This window comes from Caretta caretta, chromosome 16, assembly GCF_965140235.1.
Source record: "Caretta caretta isolate rCarCar2 chromosome 16, rCarCar1.hap1, whole genome shotgun sequence".
NCBI lineage: Eukaryota > Metazoa > Chordata > Testudines > Cheloniidae > Caretta > Caretta caretta.
The window spans coordinates 20659506-20673743 of record NC_134221.1 but is presented as its reverse complement, the minus strand read 5'-3'; the positions used below and the strand labels follow the sequence as shown (position 1 = coordinate 20673743).

At 44.1% G+C, this 14238-nt stretch overlaps 1 protein-coding gene across 7 annotated transcripts in view; it reads left to right on the top strand.

Moving 5' to 3' along the window:
- Positions 1-14238, top strand: part of KCNT1 (potassium sodium-activated channel subfamily T member 1) — a 201179-nt gene that overhangs the window by 128129 nt on the left and 58812 nt on the right. For all 7 annotated transcript variants that reach the window (XM_048823209.2, XM_048823210.2, XM_048823208.2 and 4 more), the window contains 5 exons: positions 401-500; positions 7562-7621; positions 8702-8750; positions 9869-9928; positions 13570-13644. In XM_048823209.2, coding sequence (XP_048679166.1) covers positions 401-500; positions 7562-7621; positions 8702-8750; positions 9869-9928; positions 13570-13644 — 344 coding nt within the window. The remainder of the gene's footprint in view (positions 1-400; positions 501-7561; positions 7622-8701; positions 8751-9868; positions 9929-13569; positions 13645-14238) is intronic.

Sequence of the window (14238 nt, the reverse complement as noted above, 5' to 3'; positions counted from 1 at the left end):
GATTAAAACCAGATTAGACATTATTGCGGGTAATCAGAGTTATAACAATAAAGGTTAAAATGTTTGGAAGGGGATATAAAACCTCTTGCTTCAGGCCTCTAACTAATGAGAGTCATGAGAGAATTTTCCCTGATAGTAGGTTATCTGATAACTACCTAGTGGGAGGGTTTCTTGTGTCTTCCTCTGCCGCACCTAATACCACTGTGAGTGACCAGATATTGCATTAGGTGCTGTGCTGGTCTGATTCAGCAATTCCAACTTTCTTATGACCCCCCTCTTTTGCTCGCAATGACTGTGCATCTTTTTGTGTGTCTATCATACATCAGAAGCCCTGCAGTACAGTCAGAGGAAGATGTTTGTTTCTTTTTAGCCTCTTACCCTGTTGTCTTTTATATTGCAGGCCTAAGGATACGGCTATTCAACTTCTCCCTGAAGCTTCTCACTTGTCTTCTCTATATTGTACGTGTTCTACTTGACAACCCAGCAGAGGGAATAGGATGGTGAGTGTCTATTAGCCGCAGTAAGGTGGATTTTTATCTGTCTAATCCATCATCAGGTATTTATTAGGCTCCCATCATGATTGTCTCTAAGCATCTTTCAGTGTTGTTGGTCTCCAGACAGCACTTCATGTTTAGAGCCGGTTTACTAGCAATTGAGTGGCTGTGAGGGTGACGATACTCTCAGAAGTTCCACCATAGTCCAGTCCCAGATAAAGGGATCTCATGTTCTGTTCTCCTCACTGTAGTGCTGAGTCTCACGAGTTGCTGCAATGGGGAATAGTCCATAGCGAACCAGCTGTCCCCCTCAAGGAGTGGTTTCTATCCAGAGGCGAGGAGATTTCTGTGGGCAATAGCCGTGCGTCTGCTTTTGCTTCTTTTCCTCTTACAAGGTGAAGAGTGCTGCTTCTCCAGCCACGTTGTGTGTTCTCTTCTGAGTTGCTATTCATCTTATCTGGTAACTTATTTCACTCCCTTTCCATTTGGACGCTTGAATGCTAACTTAAATTTGAGGTACAGTGATGTGGCTGGAAACAGGACACGATCACCAGCTAGTTACACACCTGTGGCATGGGGAAACCTGAACTCGTGTCCCGCTCCAGAATCACAGGCCTTCAAACTTTGCTAGCTTGTTGATCAAAGGGAACCTGCTGGTCATACGTATAAGCAGGTCAAGTTTTGTCCACTAGAGGGCGGTAGTGAACATAAACAGGAACATTTCACGTTCCTCCACCTTGGTTGAGTCCCACAACAATTCAATGAGCCGTGATATGTGAGGAGTGGTATTATCACCTTCTGTCTTTTCCCTGCCTATTGTAAACATTATTTCAAAATATTGCTAATTCTTCCTGCTCTGTTTTTTCTTCATTTTTAATCAGTTAATTTAACAAATTTGTCTGATAGAATTGAGAATTCCTAAAACCAATTATTATTATTAGCATAAACTGCAGAGGGAACAAAGCAGGGTATTTTGTTTAGGCCTTTTATGGGATCGCTGAAACTCTCAGAAGTTGTGGCATATTTTTTAGTGTACATTTGTTATCCTTATACTACTGTTGACAGTGATGGGTCCCAAAGAATGCCATGGGGAAAGCAGAAGGGCTAGAAGGGGCTGGTGGTGGTTGTGTTGGAGGGTTGGGCTGGGCATTGGGACCACAGTCCATAAAATGATCCGTTTCCACATGTTCGTCTAACTGAACTAACACAGAACGATTAGTCTAAATGTATTTTGCAATAGAGCTGCCATTGCGCATCCCAGGAGGCCCTTTTGGTAAGCCAATGTTTCAAACCGAGTCTCAGAAGCACTATTGATTTCCCAGAGCCCCTAGAAGTTCTGTCTGAAATCCATTTAGATGCTTCTGATATAGTTTGACAAAATCACCTCTCCGTCATCTTATCAGAACTGCCAAAATGTCTGTGATGCACTGAGATGAAAAATAAAGCTGTGAGCTTTACAACTAAAGATAAAGAACTGTCTCAAACAGAACTCTGTGCAGTGGGAAATAACTCTTGTGTGTGTCTATGGATACCTGCGTACCGTGTTCCTTTGTCAATTAGCTGTCAGGTCACCATCCTTGCAGATGGTTAATAGGAGACGCAATAGTGAAAATTATTTTAGTACTACAGCAAAGATGAAGGGTGGATGCTTCAAGTGGTCTTGTCTTGCTTCATTGTTTGAAACTCTATGATATAATAATCTGTATGTTCATTAGCCCTGGACAACCCACTGGAAAATAAAGCTGGTAGAGAAATTTAGAAACATTTTCACAGATAATTTTCCAAATGCTCTGGGAAAAATTTTCCTCTGAGTTTCAGAAATGGAGATTGCCTTACAAGCTGGCTGAAAAACAGCAACATGTTTTGGTAAATTTAATCAAAAAGTTGAAACATGTCTCATTTGAGTTGTACATCTCCAATACTGAGTGCCGATGGCACCACACTGCTCACTGACAAAGAAAAGATGCTGCAAAGGTGGGCAGAACACTTTAACAAGATCCCCAATCCTCAATCATCTATTAATGAGGAGGCAATTGATCGACTGCTGCAGATCAATATCAAAATCTCTCTTGCTGATCCCCCAGCGCTGACTGAAACTGCGAAAGCGATTGACCTGCTGTCAAATGGTAAAGCACCAGGAGCAGATGCTATATGGGCAGAAGTCTACACGTCCAGAGGCTCACACATGGTTCTGAAGCTGACTGAATTTTTTCAATCAATGAAACTATACCCTAGGAGTACAAGGATGCATCCATTGTCCACTTGTACAAGTGGAAGGCAACAGATAATCCTGCAACAACTATTGGGGCATCTCCTTGTTATCAGTAGCTGGCAAAACTCTTGCCAGAATTCTGCTGAATTGCCTTGTGCAACATATTGAACAAGGGCTCTTACCTGAGAGTGTGTGGCTTCAAGAGAAGACGTAAGACCATAGACATGGTGTTTGCAGCTCATCAACTTTAGGAGAAATGCCAGGAACAGAACTCCAACCTGTATATGACTTCGTTCACATGACTGTTGTGATGCATTACCCCGAAAGATCTACTCCCCAAAAGAGGAGACCCCATGGAGCATCATGGGAGCTGGATGTTGACCAGAGAACTCAGCCTGTAGAAGAGAATGGGACCATGAAACTGCAACTCCCATGAGGCACCATGGTGGTATTTCAGAATCAAAATACTTCAGATTTCTATTTATTCACGGACACCTCTGCATTTTCACGGGCACCTCACCTTCCATGGGCTTCCCTCCATTTTCTGACCAGCTCTACTTTGTATCCAGCTCTTGAGTGATGCTACTTCATGTATTTCAGGTGGGGTGGAGGGGTTCAGTGCTTTGTGACTTTCTTCTTACTGTTTTAGTTTAGCAATGCCAATAACAATATTCTAAGTGTGGGTCCCTTTCATCTGTAGCTTTAAAAATTACTCGACTACCTTGCTGCAGACTCACAGGTCAAATTGCCTTCAGACATGGGACAAATGTTCAAGCCTTCAGCGTAGCCTGCAAACGTTTTCTATATGTTGACATCCTTGAAGGCACTTACTCTAAATCCTGTTTAGGCCTTTTTGGGAGGAGATCAGTGTTGTCATTTCAAGAGCTGAACTGACAGATGATTAGATTTGTCAGCTTTGCCCAGTATTTGAATGTGTGTCTTCTTTGCGGGTGTCCTTTTTTTGCCTTTTATCTGTATATAATTTCTCCCAGCACAGAATGCAAGTCAATTAGCATTTTGATTCTTCTGTTTGCCAAGGCTGCAGGCTACTTATCTGGGTGTGAAGGCAGGGAAAGGAGAAACATCTGACACTTAGCACTAACACAGAACTTTTCCATCTTCTGTCCTATCCCTCACAACTTTCGTGAAGGAGGTGAGTAGGCAGAAAGTGAAGTGACCAGAGTCCATGTCGGAGCCAGAATTAGAACTCTGAAGTTCCTGGATTCACATCCTATGTTTGGACCATACCTCTTATTTTTGACAGTATTTCACCATCTGGGTTGCTGGGGGATTTGATATCAGGCCAGTTCTCTTAGGAAGCTGGCAAATCAATTGACTCTTGGAAGAAGGAGAATGTCTCCACATGTCTCTGAGTAAAATGAATCCCAACTTCTCTTGCCTGTGAAAACCCAGCCAGATAGAGAACCTGGTCTTTTAAGGTGCTCTCGCTCTTTCTAGGTGGATACAGTTCCTTCTGTTTGTCCATGCCAAAATGTGATTTTAAAAGAGGCATTTTATTGTCAGATATATTTGCATTATCTAAGGGTATCTTAACACCTTTAGGCCTCCACTGGCATGAAGAGTGAATATTAACTGGGGTGAGGCTTAACATACCAAAACTCAGTGAAAGAGGCTGAATTCTTGCATTTAATTTCCCAGACTGCTTGCAGCAAAACTCCTTTCCAGTCCGGAGAGAGGTTTCAGCCTTGGGGTGGTGGGGTGCAGTATGTGTGCAATCAATGTTGGTCAGCATGGCTGCATCCTCCCATGGTAATAGTGCATGGCTTCAATACTCTGTGTGTGCCTTTCACTGCTGTCTACCTGGCTAGTTGTTCTGGGGAGCTGGTTTGTCCTAGAAATGCAAGTTCAATGGCTTGGGCTCTATTGCAATCTCCTGTTTATTAATTTAGAGACATCTTCTGCTATGCTGCATTTTACAGTGATAACAGCCATCAGTGGGGAACATTGGTACGGTACTCTGAGCTCCCCCTTACTCTGCCAACTTATTTTGGATCAGTGGCAGTGGAGAGTAGATCTGTGATTTGTTTCAGTGCCCATGTTAATGATTTGCTGATCATTCCCTTAGTCGCCAAGGGTAACATTTTAAACAATACTTCTGTGACTTAGGCCCCAAAGTCCCACTAACTTTCAATGGGATTTAAGCATCAGTGAGAGTTAGGCACTTCTGAAAATTTTATCTCATGACATTCCTCAGCATAATTATATAACAGAAATAACATGAGCCCAGAGGGGAAATCACACCTGCCACTCACTCACCTCCCACCCTCAGGGGTTTCTAAGGATGCCCTAAAATGTGCAGGGGTGAATTTCAGTGAAGACCCAAAAGTCTCTTTCATTCTTGTATAGTCAGTTTGGACCCATCTACTTTATTATTTATAAAATAAATTGCTATCAAAAGTTGTTGGTCGTTTAAAATTCTTCTGACCTTTTAGGATGCATCTCACCAAATAACAACACTGAATTCTTGTTGAAAGACACATCTGTCCTCTGCAACAGGAAGAAGTTTAAAGAGCTTTGTATATAGAGGGGCAGCACCTCAGCTTCATGGACATCGGTGGAACTATGACAATTTATGTCAACTGAGGATCTACCGCAATGAGTATATTTCAGAAGGCATCAGAGCACATCATTGAAATGTAGCTTGGTTGAAAATATTGGTGTTAGACTTTTCTGGGCATGGGGAGGAATGTCCCAAGAAGCTGTGATGCAAGGCAGGTGGTGATTGGTTTTGGATGTAGAGGGTGGTGACAGACAGATGCTGGCTTGATTAGACGTTTCTCTAGATGTTGTTGCTTTACAGATGAATTGATGTTTATTTCCAGAACTCCGCCCATGGCATAGTTTGAGATGAAGGGCTTTTATATTTAGAGATGCGGACATGTCACAAGAGGACATTGATACTAGATTCCTTACTATTGTGTTGCTAGACAATGGCATTTGGGAGGTATTTTCTAGGGCTGGCTGGAGAACAATATTCCATTTTGCAAAAAAAATTGTGGTTTTGACATTTGTTTTCATTTCTCATTGGAACAAAAGTGAGACCTTTTGAAATATTTCATAAATAAACATGAAAAATGGACTCTCTAGCCCAGGGTCATATTTCTATGCTGAATCAGGGAGAGGGGGGACTTCAAGCTCAGTCTTTCATATGCTAGGTGAGTGCCCCAACTGTTGGTCTGTTGGCTACTCAGGGGGGGCTCTTGCTTGCTTTCCCAATGACAGCTGAGTCAAAATCAGTACGTTTCCAGGAGACATTTCAGTTTTGCTGAAAACTTTTAACTATGTCAAATAGACTTAGTGCAATGCACTTCAAATCCAAGAAATTTACCTTATACCCACTTATCTCTGACTTCAGTTTTTAATGTTATTCAACCTAACCTTGTACTTTAAATTTTTAGCTGGTCTTTTAAGTCCCCATTAGAATAATAAAAGGAACAATATCCTCAGAAATAACCTACTTCATCAGAGAGGTTCATCAGTGTCTTGCACCTTAAGGCATCTTGCTTGGCGTGTTTAACATTTTACAAATACAAGGCGATGGTCCAACAGTAATAAAAGACCTAGCTGATTAATGAGCCTAGCTTCTGCTAGACCTGGGGTTCCAACAACAGAAAGTACATTTGTAATTAACTTTAGCCGTTGGCGCTTTTATGCAGGAAAGCCCAAGGTTTAGATGGGACTTGCCCCAGGAGAAATTTGTTTAAAGTGCGTTCCAATGGTCTTTTTATATTATGTACCCTCTCTCCTGTAGTATCTAAGCACCTCTCAATCTTCTGTGTATTTAGCCTCACACCCTCCTTGCCAGGTAGGGCAGGGCTATTATCCCCATTGTAGAGATGGGGAACTGAGGCACAGAGAGACTCAAGTGAGTTGCCCAAGGTCACACAAGAAATCTGTGGCAGAGCAGGGACTTGAACCTGGTTCTCCCATGGGTACGGCTAGTGACTGAACTACTGGGCCAACATTCCTCTTGGTAAGTCAGTAGCTCACTTTGAGCATCAATACCAGAGTCCTTTTCCCATTTGGCGACCTTATCTTTCCAGACTTGTGCAAACCAATTTGGTACCATCTGAAACATGCATTGTTGCTTTGCAGTCTTCTTCCCTCCGCACCCAACCCAACCCACTTGTCCAGGATGCTTAACTGTGAAGAGCCATGCTACCTGGCACCCATGCTTGTGTTTCCTAGTTGTGCAGTATCGTCACTCTGCATTGTGCCAAACAGAATAATTAATGACTCGCATTCATTTCCGTTTCCACTCATTAGCATCGTGGCGGCCCTTGACCTTAGCTCTTGGTTAACTGTTCTGGAGAGCTGAGAGCAGAGGGTTAGTTTTAGTGCTACTGGTCAGAATTTGAATTAGTGGATGAGCTTTTAACTTCAGGTAAAAGACCTCTAGAACAATCGGGGTTGGTTGGCTTTTATTGACTGACTGATTTTAGCCTGCCAGAGTGATACAGCAAAACTGCCTGCTTTAGCCACACCTGGGGGCTGGTCTTTATAGGTGCAGTGTCTGCAACTCTCAGTGAAGTCAATGGGCTCTGGCCCCCTGGATTAAAACCACTCTAATTGCTGGGTATTACTATTATTACTAGACTGTGCTGTATTACGTCAGCTGAAAGCACAGCCAGCACCGACAACCAAGTTCGTTTCTGCAGCTTCCAGGCTCTTTCTCCTTTTGGGAACAATGGCTTTGGTATCAGCCTGCGTCACTTTCATGAAGTTGAGAGGCAGGCTCTGACTTGGAGTGTTCTTATCTCTCACTGGCCCCTTGGGCTGGTCTGTTGCATCATACTGATTGTCTCCCTCTTAGTTTGTGTTTCTCTTGTCTTAGCTGGGGATGCGAAAAGCAGAATTACTCAACCTTCAACCAGTCGTCTACAGAAATAAACTGGTAAGTTGCTAATAGCACTTAAATCCTGCTCCACTCTAACTAGTTGTTGGGGAACCTGGTAATATGAATTTCTGATGTTTGTGGCTACCTGTAGCCACTGGTTGTCCATAGTGATGCAGCTGACAAAGGAAGAGAGAGAATATGAATCTCAGTAACAGAGGGATTGAGATGCACAGTTAGAAAAGCATCCACTGTTCTACTTTTGGAAATGAGTAATTCTCCATGCAGAGGGTATTCTCAGAAATCTGTTTAACAAAACTCTCATACAATTCAGCACGCTCACTCTTGCTTGCAAGGGTAGGACTGGATGTGCATGGGAGATTAATTTCAACTCAAGTGAGTTTGTGTTGTCCAGGGTCAGAACCAGCACGTAGCCTGTGAGAGGTTTAATACCCAGGTTTGCAGTTCAAATTCTGTCTAGTTTCTGCAAAACAAGTCTAATAGACAAAGTTGTCCTGGAGTGAGAACAGTTGATGGTTCCAGCTAATGGATCCTGTCAGTCTTTCCCACTGGAACATGCAGGGTTTTAGGTGGCTGAGCCTAATTGTAGTTCACCAGACATTCTGTTCCAGAGCTTTGTGAATGTCAAGACTTACAGTTGAGGGTTCTTCAATCTTCTCCAGTTTGATTCCCTTTGCACCCTGAGTCTCTGAAATTTGCAGGAGTTATTCAACTCATTCAAAACCCGAATTCACTCTCAAACTGCTTAGTCCTAGATGATTTTCAACTGAATCCATCCACTGGTTCAGGTTCACCAAAAACTCATCCCACATTCATTTATCTGGCCTAAGTTTGGGATTTCTAGAAGTGAGTCTCACCAGGTTTACAGTTTTATTACTGAAGTTTTGCAAAAGGGAATGACACAGAATTAGCTGGGCCTGAACCACACTCTAGGGTTAAAGCCCCATGATTCTGAGGAAATTCAGATCTGGATGCAGACTTTGCATTTTTGAATAATAATAATGAATTTGTTAAAGATATAGATCAGTAAATGTTGACTTCACACCTGTTGGGTAAAACATTGAATGGCTTGTTTAGAACAGATTCCAATTTAGTACCACTGTGAATTTTTTTTTATAGGGCTCCAATCTTATGGGTGGATAGAAAAATGCCATTATGGGCAATACAGGTAAGTGACTGAACCTCTAAGGCGCTGTCACAGAAAATCCATCACACAAAAGGCGTACAGTATTTATTTTGTGCTAGGTTTGTTTTATGTCATCCGTGTTTCTCTCTGCATCTTTCTTCCTGGAACAAATCCTTGAAGACTGATAAACAGAGGACACTGGTGAGTGGAAATAGATTGTGTTTTTCTGCTGTGAGCAGCTAGATGACCCCAGGTGAAACTTACAAATGCCGATGGAAAAGATAAGAGTCTGTTTATGCAAATGTTTGTGAAGATAAAACTGTGAGTTTTGCACAGCTCTACTCTCCTGGCTCAATAGAGCCTGGGATAATGTGGGTCTACAGTGAGCCAAATAAGGTTCAGGGGATCAAGGACCTCGGAGAAGGTTCATCCCCCCCTCCCGTACTGCCCCAGTCTTTTTATCTCTGATCTTTTGATGTTCTCGGCTGGGAGAAGGGAAGGCTTCATGGGTCCAACGTGTTTGGCTATTTTTACTCTGAGTTATTTTATTGGTGAAAAATTTCCCTGTGATGAATTTTTTAAAAAAGGTAAACTCCCATCTCCATTAAACTCGATAGTAAAACTCCTCTTGTCATCAGTGGGGCTAGGATTTCAGCCCACGGATTTGTCTAACCCTGAAGTGGCACTGATTTATCTATACCAGTACGGTTAAAACAGCACAGGTCCTTGTGTGGATGCAGTTCTATGGGTATAAAGGGAATAAGCCGTATCGGTATAATTGCCTCCACACTAGGGACTGTATCAGCATAATTATTATTTGTTAAATCAAAATAATCACCCCCTCCCCCCAGCCAGCATAGTTGCACTGATACAAGCACTGTCTAGAGCAGGCAGATATCTCTGAAGTTTGACAAAAGAAGTGTGAAGTGGAAATGGCGGATTTCCCATTGTTATCCCCAATCTGTGCCACTCCCATATTTTCCTGGGGTTCAGTAAAGTCCTCACAGCCTCTGTGGTTGGCAACTTTCATATTCGTTGTTTGTAAACCAGGTGGGAATGTTCAGTTGGCGAGACCATTTAAGTGGCTGGATAGCCTCAGACCTCTTCGATGATGCTTCAGCTCAAATCCAGGCAATTATATTCTTTTATATTTTTTTCAGGTTAGCGTAGCTTTAATCAGCTTCCTAGAGACCATGCTTCTCATCTATCTCAGCTACAAGGTAAGAGCCCTCCAAGTAATGGATTTAAAGTTTAAGGCCCGATCAAACACTCCTTGAAATCGATGGCAGTCTTTCCTTTCTCATTCCCTCTCACTCTGCAGCAGCTGCTCTTCTCAGATCGCTCCCTACACAGCTTTACTGTGGGCATTTGAAATTCAAACCTGGACTGAATTTTGCAAATGGCCTGTGTCTTTTTTTTTTTTAATAGGTCTAACAAATCTCAGATCCAAGCACCCACTGAATATCAGAATATTAAAAACTTTGATCTGAATTCTGCAGCTTGAATCTCATCTCTAATGTGCATGAAAGTCTCCCAGCTCTCACCCATCACTGAGCTCGCTGAATTGAAACAAACACTCTTCGGTAGGCACACAAGGGAAATATTCCTGCAAGAGAAGGAAAGTCAATTTGTTTCATATAGCAAATAAAAGATGCTTACCAGCATTTGGCCCCTGACACCTCCAAGCAGCTCTCTTGCTGAGTCCTGTCACAGGGATTGATCCTGTCTGGTGCTGAATACTCCAAGTCAGTAGTTCACCAGCAAAGCCTGGAAGCAAGTGACTGCCTTTAAGCTCACAAGGAGTCTCACTGACTTCAATCCCATGCTTTCTTCAGGCCAGAGTGTGCTGCCCCTTGTAGGACTGAGCAGCGTGAGTGCTCGGTGGAGTACATGAGAACATAAGAGCTGCCATGTAGGGACAGTCCATGGCCCATCTTGTCCAGGATCCTGTCTCCGACAGTGGCCCATCCCTGAGCTTCAGGGGGAGTGTACAGAACAGGGCACTCATGGGGTGATCGTCCCCTGTCTTCCATGCCCAGCTTCTGGGGAGTCTAGCCACAACCATCGACATGGTCCGAAATGGGTGGAAGATCTGGGAAGAAGTGGTTCCCAATGGACGGACCTTTGTAAAAGGGACTGTGGCAGAGTCAGCCCCCACAGCACGCCCTGGTGTCCGGTCTAGCTTCCCTTCGGGAGGCTTTGTCCGACAGCTGTCCCGCTCAGCCCTGGAAAGGGACTTAACAAAGGAAATGAAAGGGCCTTCCACTCTCCTGGGTGACCTTTCACTCTGCTGTCTCACAGAGCTCTGTCCCTTTGGACCCAGCCCCTACCCGAGCCACTGACCTCAGGGCTCCCCCCGCCCTCAAAGTCCTTCCCCCCAGTCTGGATCCTTATTCCCAGTCTTCCTCCGTGCCAGCTTCCTGGGGCTTGGCCTTCTTCAGGAGCCTCCTTCTCTCCTGACACCCTCTCCCTTCAGGGCTAGATCCTGGAGGCAACCTCCCTCCTGCAGCTGTCTCGCCAGCTGAGCTCTCTCAGACCTGTATGGAAATCACCTGGCTCCTTCCCAGCTGGGTCTGATAACCAAACAGCCACCTGATCCCAGCCAGTCAGGGTCAGCTGCGGGTGGGTAGCTTAGCCCTCAAAGGCGAGACTGAGCCTAGCTCCCCATAAAGGGCCAGCTGGCCTGTGACAGGAGCTCAGCTGCGATGTTAAATCTTCCTTGCCTTCAGAAGTGAGGCTGAGCACGCCAATGCCTGTAAATTCCGCTTTTGCCACAGAGCTATTAGATTCATAACAGCTATTTTATCTCCCTTCTGCCAGGTGCCTGAAACCCCCTTGGACCAGTTTTCTGCACATCGGCATAGCTGTTCACCGCTATTCTCATTACAGCCCAGGCAGACGGATTATGCTCTGCATCATTTACTGAGATTTCCCACAAAGGCATCTCCAAACTAGCACAAATGGGGCACGTTTCAAACAACATGGATTTTCTTTTCGTTTTGTTGATTGAACTTCATTCTTCCTTTCTCCCCCAGTCTCCTTGGGCGCTACCGGTCAGGTGTGTGCAATGGCGGAGTCATTTGGTTTTGCACCGTCTCATAACCGCCACCTTTTGTGGTGGCCTCAGCTTAGAAGCCACTGAGATAGAAATACCCTCTTAGCCATCGCGGTTCTCCGACCAGCTGGGGTTGGGGGCAGCATGGTGGGGGCCGTTCCTTGCTTCATCTCTTCTGTGGAGGAGAAGAAGACTTCTACCTACAGGACTGTCACTCTGGCTCCTTCTACCCTCAGAGAAAGAAGGCCTCAATAACAGTCATCTCAGAGTCCTCTGGAGCATTTTTCTTTTGATCTTTCTAGCCTGTGATATTTTTCTGGGCAGCTTCGTCATGCTGTGTGTAGATGGGTATATCAGCGCTGGCCTTTTCAGCCATGTGTCCTTTAGAGGGAACCCCATCTGGGTTTTCAATAAGGTTTGCAGCACATTGGATGCCCTCTCTCATCCTCAGGCTTGTAGGCAGATGAGCTGATGATGATCCCTAAAATCCTGTCGCTTTAATCAGATGGTTCTACAGTCTTGTGTCTGGTGGGAAGGCTCTGCAAACTGGCTGCAGAGAGAGGGAGACAGGAGTGGCCTGATTCTCCATTGCTGACCCTTTGTGCATCGCTTCCACTAGTACAAAGCGGGTGCAAGACATTGATTTTTGGTGGCATTTTGCAACCACTTTGCGCTAATGTAAATGAGGCAAGAGGGAATCAGGCCTAGAAATTCTCTTCTCGTCTCTGTTGTGGGAATTGTTCAGACAATATAGAGGCTATTTGTCTTTTCTTGTATATCTTTCTCTGAGGCATCACAAGTTCAAGTAAATATATTCCAGTAGCTGGGCAGAAAGGGAGTTTTCCCTTGCTCACATTTGATTTCATGTCCTACCTAAGCCCTTCATTGACTCTTGCCGATGCACCCACCTGGATGAAGGAAAGACGCACAGAGCACAGAATATTTTGGAATAGGGGGAATCCAAAGAGATATCCGTATAAAATTGCCTATGGCCAGCCAGGAAAAACCCTAGAAGTGCTCTCATTTTACTCCTTCTCAAAGAGAATCTGGAGTGTCTCTAAAACAGAACACCGAGGAGTCCCGGGAAAGCTTGTCTGTCCACAATCAGGGGCCTCCCAAGTTAGAATTCAATGCTTGGTAGTGAGCAGGATACAATGGTTCGTCAGAACAGGGCTCTGTTGTGAACAGATGTCTCCCATTCTTTTTGATTGCTCCACCCACCCCAGAGGGCAACAGAGGGAGGACAACCCTAGGGAGGCTTTTAAAAAGCTCTAGTTACCTTGAAAAAGACAGAGAGCTGGGAAAATTGCTCCTGAAAGCAGAATGGTTCCCTGGAAATCCAGAGGCCTCTAAACGGGGTTAAAACTTGCTCCATTCAAGGTCAAAGGCCAGTGCACTGGCCCTCTGTTCTCCTGCTCTTCTTTCTAGCACCCATTCCGTGGTTGCAGTGTGAGTGCCGACAGTGTTCTGGCAGAATATGACACGGTCCTGCTTCAAGGAGGTGATAGCCTAATGGTCTTTGCTGACTGTGTCATAAACTAAACTTCACTCAGAAATAATCCACTGACCTCCCACATCTCATCACCTTCCTGCTTGCTCCTCATGTCTTATCTAAAATGTAGATCATAAGTTCTTTGGGAAAAGGACCAGGGCTGCTTCTGCCTGCCGTGAAATACCCAGCATTCTCCTGGCTGCTACAACATCATAACAACTGGAAATGACCCAAATCGGAACCTTTTAAATTGTCCTTTTCAGTATTCTTCTGGGATTATTTAATTAAACGATTAATTTTTTTTCATTCTGCAGGGAAACATCTGGGAGCAGATTTTTCGTATTTCATTCATCCTTGAAATGATCAACACGGTGCCCTTTATAATCACAGTAAGTGTTTGCTCTTGACATTTTTAAACCAATCACATTTCAATAAATGCTATGCTACAATGTTTTCATTATGAAACCATGATTAATGGGCATCTGTCCAATGACAGGAAATGTTAAGAGCAGGTCAAGTCCTCTCCTCCAAATCTTTTTTTCAGTAACAAATGACTTTCTGTGGAGAATGTTCATTTTTGTTTACATTTTCCAGTTTCTTGATGGGTTCAAAATGCTTTTCATGAAATTCAGCTGGTTTCATTTTCATGTCAGAACCCAGGACTAGCTGCATTTCTCCTGGTTCCATGGTTGGTTGTGAACATGTTGCATAACTCTCTAGGATTGTATGGAAGATGGTCTGCCTGCCATCAGCCCTGAGACCGCATTGTTTGTGACCTACTCAGATACTGGCAGATGTAATCAAGACCCCTGCCCCAGTAAGGAGCTCACTGCAGGATCATGGCCAAACTTGGTAGCCATAATTCAGCTCCACCACTGTCAGCAACTTTGGAAGATGTAGCACAGCCAGTCTCAGGTGTTTGCATCTCCCCAAGTTTGCAATACTGCTCAATTATAGCCATGCAGTTGGCTAGTATAGTCACG